The 22018-nt window shown below is 40.3% G+C and overlaps 3 protein-coding genes across 6 annotated transcripts; all 3 read right to left on the bottom strand.

Moving 5' to 3' along the window:
• Positions 1 to 140: 140 nt before the first annotated feature.
• Positions 141 to 1806, bottom strand: LOC135616074 (uncharacterized). Its single transcript, XM_065115244.1, has 3 exons — positions 866 to 1806; positions 497 to 776; positions 141 to 415 (listed from the first exon to the last, which is right to left on the bottom strand). The coding sequence occupies exons 1-3, from the start codon at positions 1679 to 1681 to the stop codon at positions 279 to 281; spliced, it is 1233 nt and encodes a 410-aa protein (XP_064971316.1). The 5' UTR covers positions 1682 to 1806; the 3' UTR covers positions 141 to 278.
• Positions 1807 to 3777: 1971 nt separating this feature from the next.
• On the bottom strand, positions 3778 to 5680 carry LOC135616073 (GDSL esterase/lipase At4g26790-like). The gene is made up of 3 exons (XM_065115243.1): positions 5208 to 5680; positions 4152 to 4644; positions 3778 to 4080 (listed from the first exon to the last, which is right to left on the bottom strand). Exons 1-3 carry the CDS (start codon positions 5577 to 5579, stop codon positions 3887 to 3889), a joined length of 1059 nt encoding a protein of 352 aa, XP_064971315.1. The 5' UTR covers positions 5580 to 5680; the 3' UTR covers positions 3778 to 3886.
• Positions 5681 to 14651: 8971 nt separating this feature from the next.
• On the bottom strand, positions 14652 to 21786 carry LOC135586413 (cytochrome c1-2, heme protein, mitochondrial-like). 4 transcript variants are annotated; one of them, XM_065116251.1, is made up of 9 exons: positions 21631 to 21710; positions 21213 to 21287; positions 20682 to 20777; positions 17960 to 18171; positions 17298 to 17577; positions 17144 to 17215; positions 15313 to 15429; positions 15152 to 15217; positions 14652 to 15055 (listed from the first exon to the last, which is right to left on the bottom strand). In XM_065116251.1, exons 3-9 carry the CDS (start codon positions 20745 to 20747, stop codon positions 14939 to 14941), a joined length of 930 nt encoding a protein of 309 aa, XP_064972323.1. In that variant the 5' UTR covers positions 20748 to 20777; positions 21213 to 21287; positions 21631 to 21710; the 3' UTR covers positions 14652 to 14938. The 4 variants fall into 4 exon arrangements, with proteins under 4 accessions (XP_064972323.1, XP_064972325.1, XP_064972322.1 ...); XM_065116253.1 differs by having other exon boundaries at positions 20688 to 20777; positions 21631 to 21709; XM_065116250.1 differs by lacking the exon at positions 21213 to 21287 and having other exon boundaries at positions 21631 to 21786.
• Positions 21787 to 22018: the final 232 nt, after the last annotated feature.

The raw sequence follows: 22018 nt of genomic DNA, 5'->3' as shown, positions 1-22018 counted from the left end.
ATCCCATTTCTGTCAAGAAGTAAGTTGTGTGAGGACCGAGTAATATTGTATATTTTAGTGAGAACTGGTATATATTTACATGTATAAAACCTTCAGCTCAGAAAATGTAGTATACAGACTTCAAGTACCACATAGAGGAACAGAAGTCGTAAACATAATGAGAAACTGGACAGCAGCTAAGGGAGGGATCAACAGCTTATACATACAAGACCTTAGAAACTGTACACACACACACAAAGAGGAAGAACAAGGAGCTGAATGAAGGAGAAGATATGGCTTCAGGAGATCCCAATTGTCTTGCCCAGAAGCCACAAGAACAGAGAAATTTCAAGCGTGAATATGGTGCAAAGCCAGGAGCGATCCACCGTGAATCCAAATATGGTGATTCCTGCCCCATTGTTCTCCAGGTATGTCACTGCAACCAATCCAAGAAGAATCGAGTCAGATTTTTATGTGATCAAACCCACAAGCAGGATGGGATTTAAATGAGCTCAACCAAGTGCTTGTCGCTTCTGAAACGAAATGGTGTGGACATGAGGATGTACGATCTTCGTGTCCTCCAATTCGTCCTCCTCGCTGTCCTCTTCCTCGTCGGAGTCACCGTCGCCACCGGTGATGACCTCAGAGGCTGCCTCGGGGTCTATAGAGAAAGACTCGACGGTGGCACAGCCATGCCACTTCGCGGCGTGGCTTGTGAGGGCTTGAGCTTTGTGGGTTATTTTTGCTGCACTGTGCAGGCAGATAAGCATGCCGGTCACAAGCACAATTGAGCAGGGCTGCAAGTAGGAACACCAAATGCATATTTAGTTTCCTCTCATATTCACCGTGGAATTCAACTACTTACATAAATTAATCAACCACTCACCGCGAGCTCTCCGATGTTAAAGAGGTTGTCGTCGGAGTGCGGTCGGGTGATGACCAAGACGGCCGCAAATTGGCTCGCTGTCACTAGTATCAACCCCCAGAGGATGAACCCGCGGAACCTGTGACTGATCACTTTGAGCTGCCTCCTCAAGCGGAGGTGCTCGTTGAGCACCGCCACCGCCTCCGACTCCGCCTGGAACGCCACCGCGAACTCCTGCAGCCGCAGGATCTGCAGGTGGCAGATGGACCGGAACATCACGCACACCACGAAGAAGCTCGCGGCGCGGTAGGTCCACGATGCTAGTTCCAGCGCGCACGCGACGCAGCTGGTGGCCACCCGGTTCCCCAGGAAGGGGATCCGGATGGCGCTGAAGGAGTACCACCAGAGCTTGTAGGCGACCTCGGCGGCGCAGCATGGCGCGATGAAGAGCGCGAGGAGGCGGAAGGAGCTGCGGAGCTGGGCGGCGTAGGCGAGGCGGACGCGGGCGCTCTGGCCGGGGAGCTTGTTGAGGAAGAAGAAGTGGCAGAGGCCATAGCGGTGGGTGGCGGCGGAGAGGGTGAGGAAGGAGAGGGCGGCGGCCACGGTGAGGGAGAGCTGGACGACGAGGTCGTAGGGGCGGCGGTAGGAGAGCATGAAGTGGGCCATGGCTGGGACGGCCACGGCGAGGACGAAGAGGGCCACCCACGAGACCACCGCGAGGACGGCGTTCGACTGGTCTTGACACATCCACCTGAGGCAGGACCGGAGCCAGTAAAGCTCGTCGTCGCGGCGCGACTCGATCGCCGGGAGGAGCGGCGCCGCTTGCTCCGACTCCATCGTTGCCGTTACTCCCTAACTTTCGATGTGTTCGACGTATTGACCTCTGAGTTGTGCACGGTGAGAAACGATCGTCAACATAGAGGAGAAGAAGATTTGAATCGTCTTGTTAGTAACCCCGGGAAGGAGAAGGAATCGTCATGAGATAGGACAACCTTTAACGGTCATCTTTGATGCATGGAAGAAACAGAAAAGGATTCAGTAGTAATAATAAAAGAAGATAAAAACAAATCGAGGAAACGAGAAAACACGATTGAGAGAAATCTTATTCTTGTAATAAAAGAAAAGTTATTGCACATTTAATGCTTACCGAGTCAATCAGGGAGAAGGGCTTTGAATCGGCCTTATAATTACTTTATGTTGTTGAGAAGTTGGCTTTAAGTAGATTGTGCTTCAAATCCTTTTAACTTATATCACAGGAAAAATTATGGTCTTATAGTCTCTTTGTATCGACCCAAGTACAAGAATAGAAAGGATGAAAACATATACATATAACATTAATTTATATCTTGTCTTCTTTCGAGAAGATATACTTTCATATTTGTTATTTGTTATTTTTATAATTATTATCGAAATAAGAGCAGGATTGTATGAGATGTTGTCTATGTGGCAGTTTGAATATATAAATCTATATATTTGTCTTGTTAGATAATTTTCCTACTTGTTTGTATTCCTATTTTGTAATTTAATAATCGTTTTCTTTATTCTTTTTTTTACTTCTTCATAATCAATATAGGAAACTAAATATTATTTCTTCATTTTATACCTTAGACATTAGCTAGGGTCGAGGTTTTAAAACCTCATCTGACATATTTTGAAGGTCTCAATCAGCTTGATCGATAAAGATCTTGATAGTTTATCGTTAGGTCATAGACTTAAATCTCATCCTCAGTGTTTATCTTTTTGTAAAAAATAAAAAATCTAAAAAATTAAAATAGGATTATATTGGATGTTGCTATGTGACAATGTGAATATGTTAGTTGAACTCGACTGTTGATTTAGGTAGACATTTTTTCTTTCCTTGCCTCGTATAAATATGAAATATATCTTGGTTTCAATCTACTCCCCCTAATCTAAAAGCATTCATCTCATACTACCACATGACATATTCACATACAATCTGAATTCAGTTGTCTATATATCATTTGACAAGAGATCTCTGATACCATCTATTTTGTTTGCCTAAGATATTTCCTATTTTATCTTTCCTTCTCATATAGTTTGGTACAGGTTGGGAAGACATTAGAGGTGGTGAAGGTGATCAAAAGAAAAAAAAAAAAAGTTGGTATTAGAGAATTAAATGGAGCATTATTTTGTGATTGGTCTTCGATATCGATGACTCTAATGCATGGAAGGTGAAGTTCATATGATAAAGTGTGTTGTCTTCTAATAGTGATGTACATCTTTCAAAATCAAGATAGGAATTATACTCCTCTTATGTGTGTTCAAATCTAATCACTTCAATGCTGATAAGAGGACAACAAGGACAAGTGTCCATCTTAGTGCATCAGTAGAGTTATTGCATTGATGTCTAAGAACAAGTGTGTGTACATTACTGAAGAAACTCAACCCACCAATGTCCTGTTCTCGTCCTTTTAGTCTCTTTATGACTGAATGTATCGGAGGGCGTTTGATGGCTTGAATATACGATGAATTCATTTGACAATATATATAAACATCAGACAGTAGAAGGTAGACGAGGGTGTGGCGTCGGAAGAGGCTGCTGGTGGAAGGGAACCAACTCACTACCATAACCTTCCATGGCTTGTTGCTTCGGGTGAAAGGGACGATCGACAGTGACACAAACCATACAAATACGTGGTCGTATCATGTTGTTTGACATGCTGCGTACGCATAGAGACGCCAACAGCACTAAAAGTGCCCGAGAGAAAAGGGTTTCGTGTCCGCAGTGATCGAGAAAGACAAGACGCGTTGCCTGCCGCTTTCGGCTGGCTTTCTTTTCGTGTCCTTCGATGGAGGTCAGCTACAGAAGCCATGCATGCGTGAACTCATGAGCTCAAAGAAAGGTAAAACTCCGAGATAATTAGCTGCCGTCACATCTCGAGATCCACAAAATGGAGCATACAGTATCAGTACCGGAAGAATGTGATTCCAGGTTGATGAATGATATGTAAATGTAGGTGAAGGAACGATTGAACTCGTATACATTTCCATGTCGAACCAAACCAGAAAGAAAGAGGGCCTTCATAGGAACTCGGCCAAGCTAGTCCTCAGTGCCTGCTTCGCCATCATACGGTTTATCTTCTCCGTGGGGTGGAACGCGTCCCAGAAGATGTACTTGTTCGCATCTTCACATGTGTATGGACTCCACTGGTCACACAGAAACCCCATCTCGAACTTCCCTGTGGCACAGCACCCCTCCTCTACATTCTCGATCCCTGAACGACACACACACGCGTCTCTTAGATTTCATTGCTAAGTCGATCCGATGCACGACCCAATTACTCACCGTAGGAAGAAGGGCTACGAATGATGCGAAGCAAGCTGTCGTAGACGGGAGAGTATCTCAGCTTCAGCCCGGGCAAGGACGCGCACAGCCGGGCGATCAACGCCTGCAGCTTCACGTTGAAGTCCCTGGCCACCTTGTTGTACTCCTCGATGCACCCACCACCTTGGAGGGCGTTGGTGGTTCTCTCCAACGGCAAGCAGCCGATGGCGCTGAGTCCGGTGAAGGATATCTTGCGGGCGCCCATCCTGTAGATGGCGGTGAGGAAGTCGGCGGCGCGGTCGATCAGGAAATCCTCGAACTCCTCCACGGTGAACTGTTTGAACCTCCCCGTCACCAACAAGAAGTAGTTCTCCAGGAAGTCATTGGTGCCTATGCTCACGACGTACACTGCCTCCCTTACGATGTTCCTCGCCCGTGCCTTCCCCACGTGTCTTCTTAGCTTCTTCTGATACTCTTTGAAGTACTCCACCTCCTTCCACAATGGTATCACAGACTGCATGCAAGTTATCAGGAAAAGAAGCTTGCTTTAGTTCATCTCCAGATGATAGAAACGGATGTGTCGTTGATCTACCGACTTTACTTCATCGAGGAAGCTCGACTTCATGGCCATTAAATGAGGCATGCATCGAGGCACATGGATTCCACTGACTCAGAGCACCTAACAGGACAGCCGGCACTTATTTGCCACTAAAGGCTGGCACAGGCATTTGCCGGGCGTCCTGATTCAAACGCTTGCCGTAGGCTGCTCTCACAAAGGCGATATCCATCTACTAATTTGGCAACCATGTTGACAAGGATGCTCTCTCAGAAAGCACAAAAATAAGATAGATAGATAGATGGATAGATACTATGCGAAACTGTAGATCTGAAGGCTACCGCTGCAATTCCTCTCATGAACACCACCCTAGAAATGGTATCTGCCATGAAGAATGGTCTCCAAATTGATGATCTATGTGCCCACTTCGGATTGCTGGCACTCCGTATGATCTCATATTTTTGCTGTTACTGCATTGAGACGTAGAAATTAATATGCCATGCACATGTGGACCGACTTACTAGCACGTCGGAGGTGGCATTGTCGAGCCCGGTGCCGGCGGAGGCGAAGCAAACTCCCTTGGCGAAGTCTTGGATGGTGTAGGCCGGGTCGAGGTACGCGGGAACAAGCGGCGGGAGGCCGAAGGCCTCCGATATGAAGTCGGTGGCGAGACGGCCGTTGCAGAAGCGACCGGTGGGGAGGCCGCCGGTGAAGTCGCGCCCGTAGGGGAGGAAGTTGCTCTTGAGGACCGTCTTGATCTGGTTGTTGTTGCCGGCGTCGACGGTGGAGTCGCCGAAGACGATGACGGCGGGGACGCGGGCGGAGGCCGCGGCAAGCGAGGAGAGGCAGAGGAGGAGGTGCAGGAAGAGGTTGGGGAAGCTGGTGGTGGCCATATCGATAGGCGCGGCAAGGAGGGGGGAAATCGAGTGGCTTTAGCTGGTAAAGAAAGGGCTGCTGCTACTGCTGCTGCTGCTGTCTTAAGAGGTTGGTCATTTAATGAAGCTGGGAATGCCACAACAGGGAAGAAGAGGGAGAGGACTGTGCCACAACAGGGAAGTAATTTATTGGACTGTTATGTTTCAGTGTCTCTCCTCGAGCAGGTGCAAAGCACAAGTGCTTCGCTAGTAACTCAGTAAAACTCCATTGCATTGCATGGCCCAGTCGATTCCATCTCTCGATGAAGCTTCAATTCTCTTCAAGTCTGTGGTACTTGTTGGCACAGTGTTGCAGACGTTGATGTTTATAATCTCCCAGCTTCCTTCTCACCGACTGATACGGGAAGATCCAACGTATATTTTTTGCATTTAGTCTTCTCAGTTGCAGGTTGCATCGAACATCTCACTCGAAGTGATTTCAAACTAACGAGCAAATTGCTTCCGTTGCATTATTTCCAACCTCATCACCCACAAATTGGTGGTGATTAGCACCCTCTTCATGTGTCAGAAAAATCTAAGTTTGCTTTTAACATCGAGCCGCCGTTGATCTAGCGAGATCAACACAAAATCATGATCAGTAAATTGTAATTCTTTACGTAGGTGATAAAAAGGTAACTTTCATCGCCTCATAACATAAATGTCCTCATCTAATTCTTCATGACTGAATTGTGATCTTATAATTATACCTCAAAAAGATTCTTTCAGTGTAATATTCTGTCTTCTTCTTCTTCTTCTCCCTCGCAGACTCGTTTGCACGGCTGAATCTTGAAGTTACAGGAATTGGAGTCCGCAGGAGTATACCCCCAATCCAGCTATATTTACCAGTATTAAATGCCAACTCCTATCCTCCTAAGAACAGGCCATGTGCTCATTCTCTGCTAGCCATGAAAGGAAGTACCTAAAAACGCAGCAACAGTTGGATGATAAACATACGGCAGACATATCTGATGGAACCATGTTCCCCACAGAATCCACAACAATGGGCTTAGTCTCTCTCTCTCTCTCGGTCTTGCGAGAATTCACCTGCTTGGTATATGGCAGCCAAGCATGCAGATGCTGCAGAGCCGACAGTAATCAGCGCCTACCTTTCACCTACTATATATAAGAGTGAAGGCCTCATCACATTCCAGATACGATGAGATGAAAGCAGCAATTATTTGGAGCATTCATCTTCCACCCACTTTGAGAGCAGCTGTGCCCAACTCCTTTGCTGCTCATTTTCTTTCGTAGTTGATAGGGAAAATGTTTGTTCGATCATAGCTGCCCAACATATGGCGGCATGGTCAGCGAGTAGAAACGGAACCCGATCAATAATTTTATTTCATGAATATTAGTTTAATATAAATTTTTAAAAGAATATTCCACATATACTGTTGAATATTTCTTCATGTCTATCATGATAATTGAAGTTAGTATTATTTATTTAAATTACTTCACCCCTATTGGCTGAGGGTCAAAGGATATTACGAAAGGAATGAATTTTATCGATTGAGGTGATTAGTATTTATGTTTGAGAGAGATATTTTTCTTAATCATACACATAAATCACACAATCGGATCAATTATTTAAATTACTTATTGATATTTAAATCATAAATTGATCGGGGACGTAAGAAATGTAGGGATGTTATTCCATATATGCCTCTATCATGATCTTCTATCATGCCCTTGTAAGATTGAATTTTTATAAAAATATCAATCTTAGATTGATGTAATTGAAATATCTTGTAAGCAAAAGACTTTGTGAGGGAGTCTACTAGTTGATCAAAAGTATAGATGTGAAAAACATGTAGTTAATGTTTAACAACTTGATCTCTAATGAAGTGAAAGTCGCTGATAATGTGTTTCATGCGTGAGTGGAACAGTGGATTGACGCATAGGTAGGTGACACCGACATTATTACGGTATAATGTAGGAGTGAATTAAGAGGCGATATCAAATTCCTATAGTAGATTAGTGACCTAGTTGAGTTCTATAGCGGTGGCGACGATAGCTTAGTATTCAGCTTTAATGGTAGATTTTACGCTTGTTTTCTATTTCTTAGAACTCAAACTGATTAGATTTGCTCCAAAGAAAACAATGTAGGCTGACGTAGATATTCTATCATCAATGTTGCTTGCCCAATCAGCATTGACAAAGGCATAAAGATGAAGTGATGAGTGTTTATGAAAAAAAAGTCTATGATTGAGAGTCCCTTTAAGATATCACAAGACTCATTTTATTATAAACCAATACGTAGTTGAGGGCTTGTGAACCAATGCGTAGTGGAGAGTCGATGCATAAATTATAATAATTTATTGATTACAAATGATATGTTTGGATACGTGAGAGATAAGTACTATAAGAAGCCAAATATTTATCGGTACTATGTAAGATCCGTAGAAGGGCTACCATCATATAATTTAAGTGATTCAGTAGTAGAAAATGGGGTGACGACTTCTTTAATATTCTGTATATTTGTCTTTGATAATAGATCTTGAATTTACTTCTTTTAAGATAAAAAAAAGTCCAAAAGATATAAACATTGCTTTCACTCCTAGAAAGTAGCTTAAGGTTCCTAGATACTTGATGGAGAATCGATCTACAAATTGCTTGATCTCAATGGGATTATTGCTTGTAATGATAATGTTATCTACATATACTAGTAGATATATAATACTTCCCTTTTGTTGTCGTAAAATAACAAGGTGTTAGGCTTGGAGTTAACGAAGCTAGTTAATACAAAAAATGAGCCAAGTTCAGTATACCAGGCTCTTGGAACTTGGCAAAGTCCATAAATAACTTTTTATAATTTATAAACATGGCTTGAATATTGAAGGTGAATGAAGCTAGGAGGTTGTTGCATAATGACATCTTCCGTTAAGGTCTCTTGTAAGAAAGCATTGTTAATATCTAGTTAGCGTATGTGCCTGCCTTGAGTGACAATCGAACTCAAGATGAGCCGAATTGTTGTTGGTTTAACAACTAAAGTGAATGTTTCTATAAAGTCAACACCTGATCGTTGGTGAAACTCTTTGGCTACTAGACGTGCTTTATATCTAGCAATGAATTCATTTGGATTCTACTTAATTCAAAAGATCCACTTACACCCAATGATATTTTGTATATCATTAAATGATATAAGGTCCATGTGGCATTATGAAGTACGGCGACATCGTATTCTTCACACATGGCTTTGCACCAAAGTGAAGATTTTTGGGCTTATGTGATGGTTGTGAGTTTAATAGGTTCATGCGGAAAAATTGTGGTAGCATGGAGGTCAAAGATTGATGTGGTTTGAAGATGCCATTTTTGGAGCATATTGTCATGTGACCACGTGAGCGACGGACAGCAAGTGAAGCGAGGGGCAGCACCTTCCCTGTTATTTGAAAGCCCCATCTAGCCTTATGCCACCGAGTGGGTTCCAAGGTGCTGAGATGGTTGATGTTTCGTATCGCTCGTCGTGGTCACCGCAGCATGTGAAAACGACTCAAAAATAGGCCAAAACTGGCCCTTTTTTTTATCGTAAGAGCGAGCAAAGTGAGGACCAGCACCTTCCCTATTATCCGAAAGCCCCATCCAGCCCTATGCCACTCCGAGGGGTTCTAGGGTGTTGAGATGGCTGATGTTTCGCACCGCTCGCCACGATCGTCGCAACACGTGAAAACAACCTAAAAATAGGCTAAAACCGACGATGTCCAAGCATGGCAGTATTATTGGGTTATGTTGGAGGTATGAAAATTAGTATAGAGTTGTTGATATGTACCTGATTAGACTTATGCACTTCGGTGTAACTTGGTCGATGAGAGGATAAAGACATCATTTGTGGTGTCAAAGGTGTTTATTCATTAAGTATTGTAGGGTGAATTTATGGAGAAGTTACAGAGAGGGTGAAGTGCTACTAAACTGAAGTGATAAGAGAGTGCATGTCTTGAGGAGAAATACTAGTTGATATGGTGAGAGGTGTGTTTGAGACGATCTAAGGTGTACTAATATGAATCCAGTGATACATGGTTGTTGGAGTGACTCGTATTGCTAAAGACACATAGTTTTGGAAGGGAAAGGCAGACTCGATAAAAATACATGATGTAATGTAAAGACCTATTGAGTTTGAGGATTATAACATTGAAAGTATTATGTTCAAGAGAATACCCAATGAAGTTACAAACACTTAGATATTAGTGTTAAGTTATATAAAGCATAGGGGCATAACCAGGAATAACATAAACAATTGAATACTTTGAGTTTTTGAAGGTTTAAGATTTTATGAAATAATTTTTTAAATAGTGATAAGTGTTGTAAGATTGGGATAAGCATGTGGTTAATAAGATAGACTATAGTTTGAAAGGCTATTGATTAAAAAGTTGACGGTATGGAGGCTTGGTGTAAAAGGGTGAGACCAGTTTAACTAGATGTTGATATTTTCATTCGACAAAACCAACTAGTTGAGATGTGTGTAGCAGTAATTTGAGATGTTGTATAGCATAGAATGAGAGATAGGTTGTTAGAGCTTGAAATTCACATTCTCTATTAGAGTAAACAATTTTAATGATAGATTGGAAGAAGTTCTCTACCATCTTTCTAAAGTTAGTAAAGACTATGGTGACTTTAGATTTATGTTTGAGAGGATAAAACCATATATATTTAGTAAACTAATATGCAAAAATGATAAAAAAAAATCTAAAATTATTAAATAAATGGTTGGGCAAGCCTTAGATATCAGTGTAAATAATTTCAAATGGTTTGGAGTAGCATATAGAGGTCATTCTAAAAGGTAGTCTATGAATTTCATTACTAAGATATACATCTTAATGAGTTACAATTCCACTTAATTTGAAAGTTGGAAGAGAGTAACGAGACAATAGTTATTGTTGAATAGAGGATGATGGACGACTAAAGCGATGATGCCATACATCGATTGAAGCAGTAACTGAAGTAAGAGCAGTTTGTTGAGTGATTTGTGAAGTTAACGTCCACTCGTAGATATTATCTTTATTTTGGTCTCAGGCTAAGGATGCCCTCATATTCAAATCCTTTATAAGAAACGAGTTAGAAAGAACTCAATAGAGATGTTATTTTGTTTGCAGAATTGAGAAACAGAAATAATGTTTCTTTTAACGTGAGTTGCACACAAAACATCATCGAGTGTAAAAGTGTTGGTTATTATGGAACTAATGTAAATAATAGGGATTCCGTTATAGAACCAATGATGATGTCTTTATTACCTCTATAGTCGTTGTGAATAAATAAGTTTTGTAGATCAGAAGTAATATGATGAGAAGCACTGGAGTCAATAGTCCAATTATTTAGATGAGTAGTCGAAGTAGTGTGATGTTTGCTTGAGGCCAATTGGGTTTATTAATAGGCTTGGGTTGAGACTGATAGACTTTTATTGTGTATCCAATTTTATCACAAAGCTGGCAGATAACTTTTTTTTATTATTATTGTTGGGATACCAGAGCTACTAATAGTTGTAGTATAAGTTATTTGGATTGAAGTTACTACTATGTTTAAATAGTTGATAGTGTAATAGAGGATGATGACTATGTGTGTTACCCATGTATCTACGAGATATCTTATTTAATCTTTTGTTAAAGTTCTTGTTGCTTTAATTGCTCTTTCTTTTAGATTTTTGACTGAATTAAGCAATGATAGTTAGTCCTATCATCCTCTTTTCTTTTTTTAGATATGTTTCATGATCAATCAAATTGTTATTTAGTTCTTCAAATGATATTGGTGAGTCTCATACCTAAATTATTATCGCTAGTTCCTTATATTTGTCTCCTAAGCTATTGAGTATGAACAATTACTTCTTCATCACTCAGGAGATGACATATTAAAGTCTAAGTCATCTTTAATAACTTTTATATTTTGCATATAATTAGCAATAGTACTTCTCTCTTATGTTGTTTTCATCATAGTAGATAAGAGACTTAGCATATGAGTGAGCGAGCAATTGGTGAGGGTGGATTGTAACTTTGACCATTCTTCTGCTATAGTGTTAGTGGTAGCAGATCTGCGAGCATCGTTGATGGAGGGTAGAATAGTTGCTGGAGAAGGGCAGCATCGAGGGTTCATTGTGTGGAAGCAAGATTGATCAGCAGAGGGGAGGGATCGACAGATCAGCAGTGGATAGTTGTGGTGAACAGGCCATCGAGTAAGATGCAATGGTTTGAGAAAGAGCGTCGAGAAAATGCGGTGGTCTGAGAAAGATCGTTGAGAAAAGTAGTGAAACAAGCAGTAGCTAGATTAGCCAAGAGGAGGGATTACTGTCGCCAAACAGCGAGGAAGGGAAAGTCTTGCTCGAGATAAGAAGAGCTTGGATACCATGTAGAATTGACGAATATATTATGAAAGGGATGGATTTCATTCGAGTATTTATACAGGTTTTGAGGGAAATATTTTTCTCAATCATTCACTCAAATCACACAATCAGATCAATTACTCATATTAATGATTGATCTCCAAATCATTGATTGGTTAAGGATGTAAGAATTGCAAGGATGTCATTCTATGTGTATCTCTATCATCATCTTCTATCACATCTAACCTCAATCTTTATATAGATCAATTGTAGGATATTTGTCCAAGTCCACATTAGCCCTTAAAGAGTCTTCAAGTGTCGAGTCAAGTTGATCTAGGTATCACCAATATTCACCCTACCATTTTAGCACTAGAAGAAGGGCCCCCATATAGCAAGAACTTCATTCCATTGACCTACTCAATAGACTAGTGATGGCACTCTGAAGCATTTTTTATGGTAGCAACATGAAGCAAAGCACTCTCTACGACAATAATGCGACAAACACGACCTAAAGCACTTACTATGACAACAACATGGTTGACACAGCTCAAAGCTCTACGATGATAACATGATGTACATGGCCCAAAGTGCTTTCCATGACAACAGCACGATCGACATGACCTGAAGCACTCTCTACAATAATAGTGTGACCAACGCATCCTCGAAGTGCTCTCTACGACGAAAGCACGATTGACACAACCCAAATTGCTCTTTATGGTGATAGTGTGACAAACACAACCCAAATCACTCTATAACTACTAAATGGCTAATATGACCCAAAACGCTCTATGATGATAGTATAGTCAACACGATCCAAAGCACTCTCTATGACAATAAGGCGGCCAACACGATCCAAAGTGCTCTCTTATGACGACAGTGTGATCGACACAATCTAAAGTACTTTTTTGATAATAACGTGGCCAACATGACCCAATGCACTCTTTACAACGATAGTGCAGTTGACATGGCCAAAGTACTTTATATGATGACAATGGGATTAACATAACCAGAAGTGCTATCTACGTTGATAGTGTAACCAACACGACCCAAAACGCTTTATGATGATAGTGCAGTCAACACGGCCCAAAGCACTCTCCACGATGATAAGGCGGCCAACACGACCTAAAGTGCTCTCTATGACGACAGTGTGATTGACATAACCTAAAGTACTTTTTACGATAATAACGTGGCCAACATGATCCGAAGCACTCTTTACAACGATAGTGCAACTGACATGGCCAAAGTACTTTATATGATGACAATGGGATCAACATAACCAAAAGTGCTATCTGTGTTTGATAGTGCGAGCAACATGGCCCGAAGTACTCTTATGGCCTGAAGCACCATCTACGACAATAGCATGGCTAACACGATTTGAAGTACTCTCTATAGTGATAGCACAGTCGACAAGATCCAAAGTGCTTCCTTTGACAATAATATGACAGAAATGATCTAAAAGCATCCCAATGTCCAATATATCCTTTGTGAACACAAGTATATTCAATGTGTGATGCATTCACAGACAAAAGTGTCTTCAATGCATGATGAATCCTTTGCGGACAAATGCATACGAAGCATATAACACGTCATCTATAGACGAAAATATCTCAATTTTCAATGCATCATTCACAGATATGAGCGTCTTTGACATGTGATACGTCATTCGTGGATAAAAGCATTTGAAGCGTATGACACATTCTTCATAGACACAAGTGTCTCGAATGCATGATGTGTCCGTAAACATAAGCATCTTCAATGTGCGATGTGTTCTTCACTGAAAACATCCTAATTTCTGATGTCCCCTTCATGGATGTGAGCATCTCTAGCATGCGATAAATCTTTTGCAAACAAAAGCATACGATGTGCTCTTCTTTTATGGACATAAGCACCTTTAATATAGAGCCAACTTGCTTGATGTTGATGTTGGTAGCTCGACATTCAAATCAAAATCTGCTCAAGATCGGTAGATTGACCAAGTAACAAGTGTTGCCTTATGTGGGTGAATCAGGTTCCTTAAGCTGTCCGACCCAGCAAACCAATCTACTTGATGTGGGCAGATCGAAGCCCCTATAGTTGATCGACCACACAAACTAAGTTTTCCGATGTGGGTCCCTTGGCTCTGCTGAAAAAGATCGGGTGGAGCATCTTGACATATCTAAGGCAAATCGGATAGTTAATCGATCAATTGATGTGGGTAAATCAAGAGATCAAGAGATTTATTGCTCGATGTAGGAAGATAAAGAGAAACTATAACAGATCAAGAGATTTATTGACCCAACAAGGTCATCACTAGTCATCATGGGTTGCCCGACATAGCCAAAACACGCCTATCCCATCCTGAGGTCCACAATAACGACCTCTAGTTGCCTTCGCCTGATGGTCAAACTATCCACCCTTCATCTGAAGTAGATGGATCGACTGAACTACTCCACAGCATGATGATCGAGCTATCCACCCCTCACCATCTAAAGCAAATGGATCGAACAATCAACCAAGATACTCCACTGTCCGAAATAATTTACTCAACAATACTATAGCAATTCAACGAGTGTAGAAATAATATATCTACGGATAATAACATACATATTCTCTCCGCCACATGAGTCGATGAATTAGTTTATTGTCTATCAAATGTTTGATAAAATGTCAATGCGATTCCACAAGCAACCATCCGAATTCAAGGGTCGACCCCTTGAATTCTATGCCTTTTTGTTGACTGATAAGGCAAGATCCTAACATCTCAACCATAAAATCACAATGATTTGCTCGGATGAGCAATTATGCTTTAGTAAACTCTGAACACTGGGATCAGTCCAACCACAAAGACAGACAAAGAACTAATGTCATGTGCAGCATCTAGTCACTCTGTTCGAAGGCCATTACCAGCCTCGACAAAACCCAAAAAATTTGAACTTTAGGAGAAAAAAATAATATTACTTCTCCCAGACAGGAGAAACGAAGAGCTGGAGATGCATCTGGCAATGTACACCATTGAGGGTCATTATTTCCATTGTCCACGACATGCATGTGGCAATCAGTTGACGACATCTACGACCAGTTTGCGCGACTTGATGACAGACCACTTCAACCGCCGATAATATGCAGCTTGGAGAAGAGCAAGCGACAGGACAAAAATCCATTTGAATCCCATCTACGATACCCCACAGCACTAAAGATTAGTGGAGTAGAGCTTATAGGTCGAAATCATAAAAGAAAGAAACATGAGAAAGGTAAAAAGACGAGTCACCAGTTTCCTCTCTTCCATCTCAGGCTCCGCTGCCCAAGACAAAAATGTAACAACATCCTTGCCCATCTGGAAATAAAAGTCAACATCAGTATCTGCACCTATAACGGATATCGCAAGGCATCAAGTAAGCAACAGTGTTGGTAACCTTTGTGGTGAATTACCTGGGATTCAGTGGCAGGTGTACCATCTTCATATTCGATGGCACCGTCAATGAGCATTTTTGGCATTGCTATTGCACCACCAGTAAAGTAAGGGTTGTAGTGCAGTCCCTCACGAATCTGTAGATGTTACAAATAGATACATCAACAGGTGAAACAATAAGAACGGCCAAACAATATCAAACGATTGACCTATGGATATACATAATTCAACTTTGAGCTGTTTATCCCCACAAGGCATATGGATATACATAATTCAGTTTTTGCTGAGGTGGTGAAAATTTGTAATGTTATACAAGGCTAACGACTACTGGGTTTTAAAATTCGAGGACCTTGCATCATGCACAAGTCAGCGATGCACAACTCTAATCACTAGCAACAAGGATCATTTAGTACCTGGAACACCCGAGAAAGGATGGAAGATGACCTGTTATCCTAAAATATCAATTATCATATAGATTTTTTCTTAGGTTCTTTTATGCATGGAAGGACAGGTAGTTACCATGATACTGAATAGATAGATATAGGATATAGTGGAAAAAATTATTCTGATATGAAAGCCAGTTAACTTTTAGTGTAATAAAAATGCAATAAAATGTTGACATTACTGAATCTCCAGTTACTTGGAAATCATCAGATCCACCTTTGTCAATTCAAGAAATCAAGAGCAAACAAGGTTTATAAGGCAAGTTTGGCTTGCAAGACAGCCTTTTTGGAAAACTCAGAATACAAGTTTATTTACCTCCTGTTTCTTTTTCTTTCTTAACTAGATAACCTCCATATATCAGTGACACATTAAGGTACGTCTCAAAAACGAACTAAAAGTAACTAGTAACATTGAAGAAGTTACATATCTCTCTAACTCCCACAACAGAACAAGCAATACATGACTTAGAGCAAGAGGGTGGAAAAGTTGGGATTCATAAATTATGCAACAGATGTAGAGAAGAAAATAGAGGAAAAAGAAGAATCAAAGAAAAAGGAAAAGGAGAAGAAAGGGTGCATCTAACAAAGTAAACAGGTGAGTACAAGAAAAAGTTGGAATTCATAAATTATACAACAGATGTAGAGAAGCAAATAGAGGAAAAAGAAGAACCGAACAAAAAGGAAAAGGAGACGAAAAGATGCATCTAAGAAAGTAAACAGGTGAATACAATAAACATAATAATGTATATATCTCTTTTGTTGAAAACAGAAAAAAAGGAAAAACAGTAGAGAGAGAGAGAGTATTAAAAGAAACAATATAACAGAAGTGAAATAGTGCTAGCAGAGAACATGTGAAGAGAATAATTCTTTAAAAAGAATGTAACAGACCCCATACTTCCCTTGATGGGAAACAAGCATGTTTTAACTAAAGAATACCAGAATAAAATGCACACTGCACAGATTCATCACACTTATATCTATAGTTGGAAAAACAATGGAACAAAATAAACAACTTTCTCATTTTTCAGCAGAGTAACACTTGTAATATAGAAAGTTGATGCAGATAACAAAATGATGCACTTTATAAATTTGTACTTAAGTATCAATATTACATGTTTAATAATATATATTTTTTAAGGTGGAACATACGTCAGCAAACAGAAATAACCACAACTGACAGTAGAAAATTTGTTCAGAAGTTAATTTCTATTTTTGCAAATTTCAGTTGATACCAAAAGATTAATATGAACATATTAAAAAAGGTGAAGATGATATATAAAAGCCTCACTAGATAAGCCAATTCCATATTGTAGTAACAAGACTATAGTAGAGTCATCAGTTATGTTCGTATTTAGTTAACATTGATCACACAAGTAAAAGAATATTTCATACATAACCAGAATATTACCGAAACACCAGCAGGAGGATCACGATAACCAGTGAGAAGAGCAAATACATAGTTCTGACCATTATGCCGTGCCTGGAAAAAAAGAAAATCAACATGTTTGTCACAGAAAAGATGAATGTTTCAGATAACCAAAATAGACATGTAGCAGTGGTACCTTCGTTATTAAGCTCAGGTCTGGAGGATATGCCCCTCCGTTTGCAAATCTTGCTGCTTGTTCATTTGCATATGGCTGAGGAAAACGATCACTTAATTTGCCAGGACGAGTAAACATTTCACCTTCATCATTGGGTCCATCAACAACCTCAATCTCAGCAGCCATTTCTTTAGTCTCTTCTTCAGTGTATGCCACACCAACAAGGTCCCGAAATGAAATCAGTGACATGGAATGACAAGAAGCACATACTTGTTGGTATACTTGGTGACCTCGCCGAATTCTGCTCATACCATATTGTACAAAATATAAGTGCTACATCAGTCATGGTGAGTAACTTGCAATTTAATTTCATTTAAAAGATTATTCACATATTCCAAACAGTATAATTGTACAGAAGAAACAAGGTTTGAATTCATAAGGACCATGATAATTATTTGTAAGATACAAAATTATATAGGAAAAAAAATGAAAGTCATCCAGCAAGGAATTTAAAAGGTAAACTATTACAGTTATACAATCAATCTTTTCAAAGTTTGCCATATTACAGAACTCCAAGCACATCAATGGTTTACATTATCATATAAGAAAAAAAGGAAAAGTTAATCTTGAAAAAAAATGAAAGTTTTGAGAAACATAAAAATAACTCGGCCGATGCTACTTACGATGCATGGTCATAAGAGCTAAGGATACCATCGTGTGGCCATGGGTAACTCGGGGCTGGTAAACCATGCTCTGCTTCATCAGCAGACGCTAGTGAAGCAAAGGCTAAAGCACCAGAAAAACCAACTCCAAGTAATGCAAACACTCTTAATGGTTTGATACCAGCTGATCCAATAGCCTCTTCATGCTTTATTGATGAAATAAAAGATGGAACCTGCATAGAGGAGACTGAGGTCATAAGAAACAATGCTATTTTTTTAAAATCAACAAGAAAAGTTTGTTCAACGATACTTGAATCAAAATCTACATACATAACAAGCAAGCAGAAATCAGCAGATACTTCACTGTTAAGTAATATTAAGATATTGTCGCTCACAATATAATCATTAGCAACTATGAAACTATACGAGTGTAAATTTCAACCAAACTATGGTTCCTCTAGACCTGTGTTTCAGGAACTATAGGTTTAGAGTTGATTTTCAGTTTTGGCAAAACAGAAAACTGTGAAAGAAACCTAGAGGGAACATCAGCTCCAACGAATGACTGGCTAGAAGTCTCTTTCCAGTGAAAACCAACCAAGAAGGTCCACGTTTGAAGAGGGCATCTGTAATAGAAACTAAGGAGAACTTCCAAGTTGATGACTTTCTTAGGCAAACTTATGTAGAAAAATTTTCCAAGAACATCAAGCAAAAGATAACTAATTTAATTGATTTTGTTCAACTTTAAATCCTGATTTGAGTTATAATTGTAAAAATTAGCCACTGAAATATGTGTTCTCAAAACGCATATGTGAACCAACCATCTATGGACATCCCCCAGACCACTATAACTCCTACAATAACAACAGAAGCTTAAGAAATAATGCAAAAATATAAAATGACTCCTTTCTCCTGTTCATCATAGTAAACTTTTAAGGAATGATGGGAAGGATGCCAATAAATTACTTAATCCCTACTGCAATTTGACTGAGCACTGCATCAAGCAACTAAACATAAAAGACTTGCCACTTACTAGATACGGTTAAAAAAATGAGGAATTGAACTAAACTATTCTTCTTATAAGAACATGAATTTAAACTTAAAACTGTAAGTTTTTTTCATTTCTTTCACAAAAGAAACTGCAAACTAATTAGAACTTCAAATGTAATGAGATCATGTTAAATTCATTTTCTAAGCAAGAAGTTAATATCCTAATTAGTACATGATATGTGCAAGAACAAATTATGTGATATGGGAAATGTAACAAAACTAGTCTCGGTAAACCATCATATTTCACATGTCATATTTCTGCATTGAGTGATAATAGAAATGTATAACACCAAAACTAATCTCAATCAGTGGTTTAAATAGGCGCTTGGGCACTCGAGTGAGATAAGGCGAGGCCCGAGCGCCACAAGGGTCGACCAAGCAGCTCTCTTCAGTGAATCACCACCTACGAGCTAGCCTAAATCCAAGCAATGAGCGCCCGATTCAGATGAAGCAAGCGAACCAAACTTTTAAGTTTGGTTCGATTGAACAATAGCTAGTTGGTTCGATTGAACCAACTAGCCACTTTCTTTTATTGTACCCATAAAACCCATGCCTCGCACCCCTGCACAACCCCGAGCTATCAACTCTAGTGCAACTTCTGCCTCCGCCGTCGATGTTTCCTCTGCCTCCGCCGACAATGCACAGGACCGAGGCTTCCTTTGTCGTCGACGGACAGGTCCGACGGCCTAGCCTCCGTAGACAGTTCCTTTCACCGTTGTTGCTTCCAAGTGCAACTCCTTCCACGTCGAGAGAGAGGACCGCAGCTTCCTCCTCCATCGACGGACACCTCTGAAGCTTCCTCTGTCCACGACGTCGCCGTTCGTAGCTTCCACTGCTGTCGTCGGAGCTTTCGCCGCTACCGCTGCTGCCATCCATAGCTTCCTCTGTCGTCGTTGTTGTCATCCACAGCCTCCTCCGCCACTGCTATCGTCCGCAGCTTCCTTTGACACCATCACCGTCGTCTAAAAGTTTCTCTGTCACCGTTTCCCTCTCCTTCCCCACTTTCCATTGTCGATGACTCTTTTCTCCTCTTCTAACTATTATTAACAGTTCTTTTATATTTTAATATTTCAAAGCGCCTTGCTCCGCTCGGGCGAGCTCCTAGCCCTCAAGCATTTTGGGACCTTAACGCCCTTTGGCGCGCCTAGTGCTTTTTAAATCACTAGTCTCAATAAACCATCATATTTCACGTGTTATATTTCTGTGTTGAGGGATAATATAAATGTATGACACCAAAACTAGTCTCAGTAAACCATCATATTTCACATGTTATATTTCTGTATTGAGTGATAATATAAATGTATATCACCAACTGTTATACCATAAATTAATAAAAAATACTTATAGCTAAAAAAAGAAAAATTATAGGAGATACAAGATCAACACAACAGCCATTAATACTAGCTTATCTGATCTAACTATACTTCAATAAGCCTTAAGCAAAAAACTAGACGAACAAACCAAAATGACATTAAATAACTCATTTAATATATAATTATAATCTGAATAGTTGCAAGTTCCCATTCAAATGTTTGATGCTTATATATGGTCTAACCAAGGAATGAAGCAACACATCACTTTCTCATTAGACCCTCAATTTGGCAAAGTTTGAAAAAAACAAAGGAAATGGCCAGCTAACATATGACAAACCTAATTGAAAAGGTAAAGATATTTAAAAATGAGTCTAAAAAGAGACGATTACTGATGACTGGAACTGAAGGTGCTTCCTAAGCAGCTGGCTGATGCCTCTTCCAGCAGCCATCGGTTGCCTCGCAGGCTTGAAGCTTCACCACTGAAAAACAAGAAAACATAAATAAGAAGACTAGATATATGACAGATACATGAGATGAGACACACCATTTTGTGAAGGCAATATTGCATAAATCCACTTTGAAACCAATGCATAATTAAGAAAGAAACAAAAGAAACATTCAGTAGCATCATTTACAATGCAAAATATTATAAATTATGATATCATCTTTTTGTTCTTTGGACATGTTGGTTTAAATAAAAATTGCCAAAATATTTCTAGACTAATTCACCTACATCAGGATCATTCACAGACTCGCATTCTTGGACAAGAAAGATGAGACATCAACATGATCACTAATGACCTCAATGCCCTGGTCAAAGTATGCAGATTAGTTTGAAAATTTACATTCATTTCGAGTTCTTGTCTACTTTTTAGAGAGAGAACTTGTTTTCCTCATTTAGTAGCACTATTTACCTAAAACACGCCTAAACGAATGGTAACCCCGAGAATAGAAAGTCAACCGAACAAGCCGCCTCTTCTAGCAGCAATCTGCAGTTCCAAAAGTTCTCCACTGCCGTCATTAGATTATCAGGAGTCTAAGTTAATAGTATATATATACAACAAAAGCGAGGAACCGTCACGAATCCGGCGATTCTTGATCCATCTCTAATCGCATATGCAACATATATGCATGCACATGAATCACAAGATGCAAGAAGAAAAATACGTTGATGGCTCGTAAAGGAAAAACTGGTATCTCGTGCCCAAAAAGTCGCAACGAAGACCATAAATTGGACGAACTAATAATCGAATAGATCTAGCAACAGCAAGAACAACAACATGAAGAAAATACCATCGGAATGGGCCAGGGAAAACAAATAATGAGACGGACCTGCAGGATCCGAGGGACGAGGAAGCCGGCGATTGGGGAATCGTGGACGGGGAGCAGTGGGAGGAGGAGGAGGAGGGTGTGGCCCTGCCCTATTTGGCTGCCGTCATTTTATGGCGCTCTTCGGGGCCGCCGTGGTGGAGGATCGCGATCCACACGCCCTTCACCGGCTACCGCATGTTGACACCCTTTCGGTCGACCGCCAGCTGTGGGTTGCCAATTGGGCCGAACCCGATGCCGATTCGAGCGTCGGATCCTAACCCAATGCCTAAACTGGTCGATCGGGATCTACCTCTCCGGGTCGAATCTAACCACAAATCCAAATCAACCGGTTCGCTGCGGTCTATTTCGAGTCGAACCCAAACGAGATATAAGGAATTAGGCAATGCAT

Source organism: Musa acuminata, chromosome BXJ2-7 (assembly GCF_036884655.1).
Source record: "Musa acuminata AAA Group cultivar baxijiao chromosome BXJ2-7, Cavendish_Baxijiao_AAA, whole genome shotgun sequence".
NCBI classification, from domain to species: Eukaryota; Viridiplantae; Streptophyta; class Magnoliopsida; order Zingiberales; family Musaceae; genus Musa; species Musa acuminata.
This window is presented reverse-complemented; position numbering and strand designations above follow the sequence as displayed.

Coding starts and splice junctions, on each gene's coding strand:
- LOC135616074 (XM_065115244.1), bottom strand. CDS start 1,681: ATGGAGTCGGAGCAAGCGGCGCCGCTCCTCCCGGCGATCGAGTCGCGC. Junction 777..865: donor TTAACATCGGAGAGCTCGCG/GTGAGTGGTTGA, acceptor TCCTACTTGCAG/CCCTGCTCAATTGTGCTTGT. Junction 416..496: donor TCAGAAGCGACAAGCACTTG/GTTGAGCTCATT, acceptor GATTGGTTGCAG/TGACATACCTGGAGAACAAT.
- LOC135616073 (XM_065115243.1), bottom strand. CDS start 5,579: ATGGCCACCACCAGCTTCCCCAACCTCTTCCTGCACCTCCTCCTCTGC. Junction 4,645..5,207: donor ATGCCACCTCCGACGTGCTA/GTAAGTCGGTCC, acceptor ACTTGCATGCAG/TCTGTGATACCATTGTGGAA. Junction 4,081..4,151: donor TCGTAGCCCTTCTTCCTACG/GTGAGTAATTGG, acceptor TGTGTCGTTCAG/GGATCGAGAATGTAGAGGAG.
- LOC135586413 (XM_065116250.1), bottom strand. CDS start 20,747: ATGGCTGCTGGAAGAGGCATCAGCCAGCTGCTTAGGAAGCACCTTCAG. Junction 17,578..17,959: donor AGCTCTTATGACCATGCATC/GTAAGTAGCATC, acceptor TGGTATGAGCAG/AATTCGGCGAGGTCACCAAG. Junction 15,218..15,312: donor CACCTGCCACTGAATCCCAG/GTAATTCACCAC, acceptor TTTTATTTCCAG/ATGGGCAAGGATGTTGTTAC.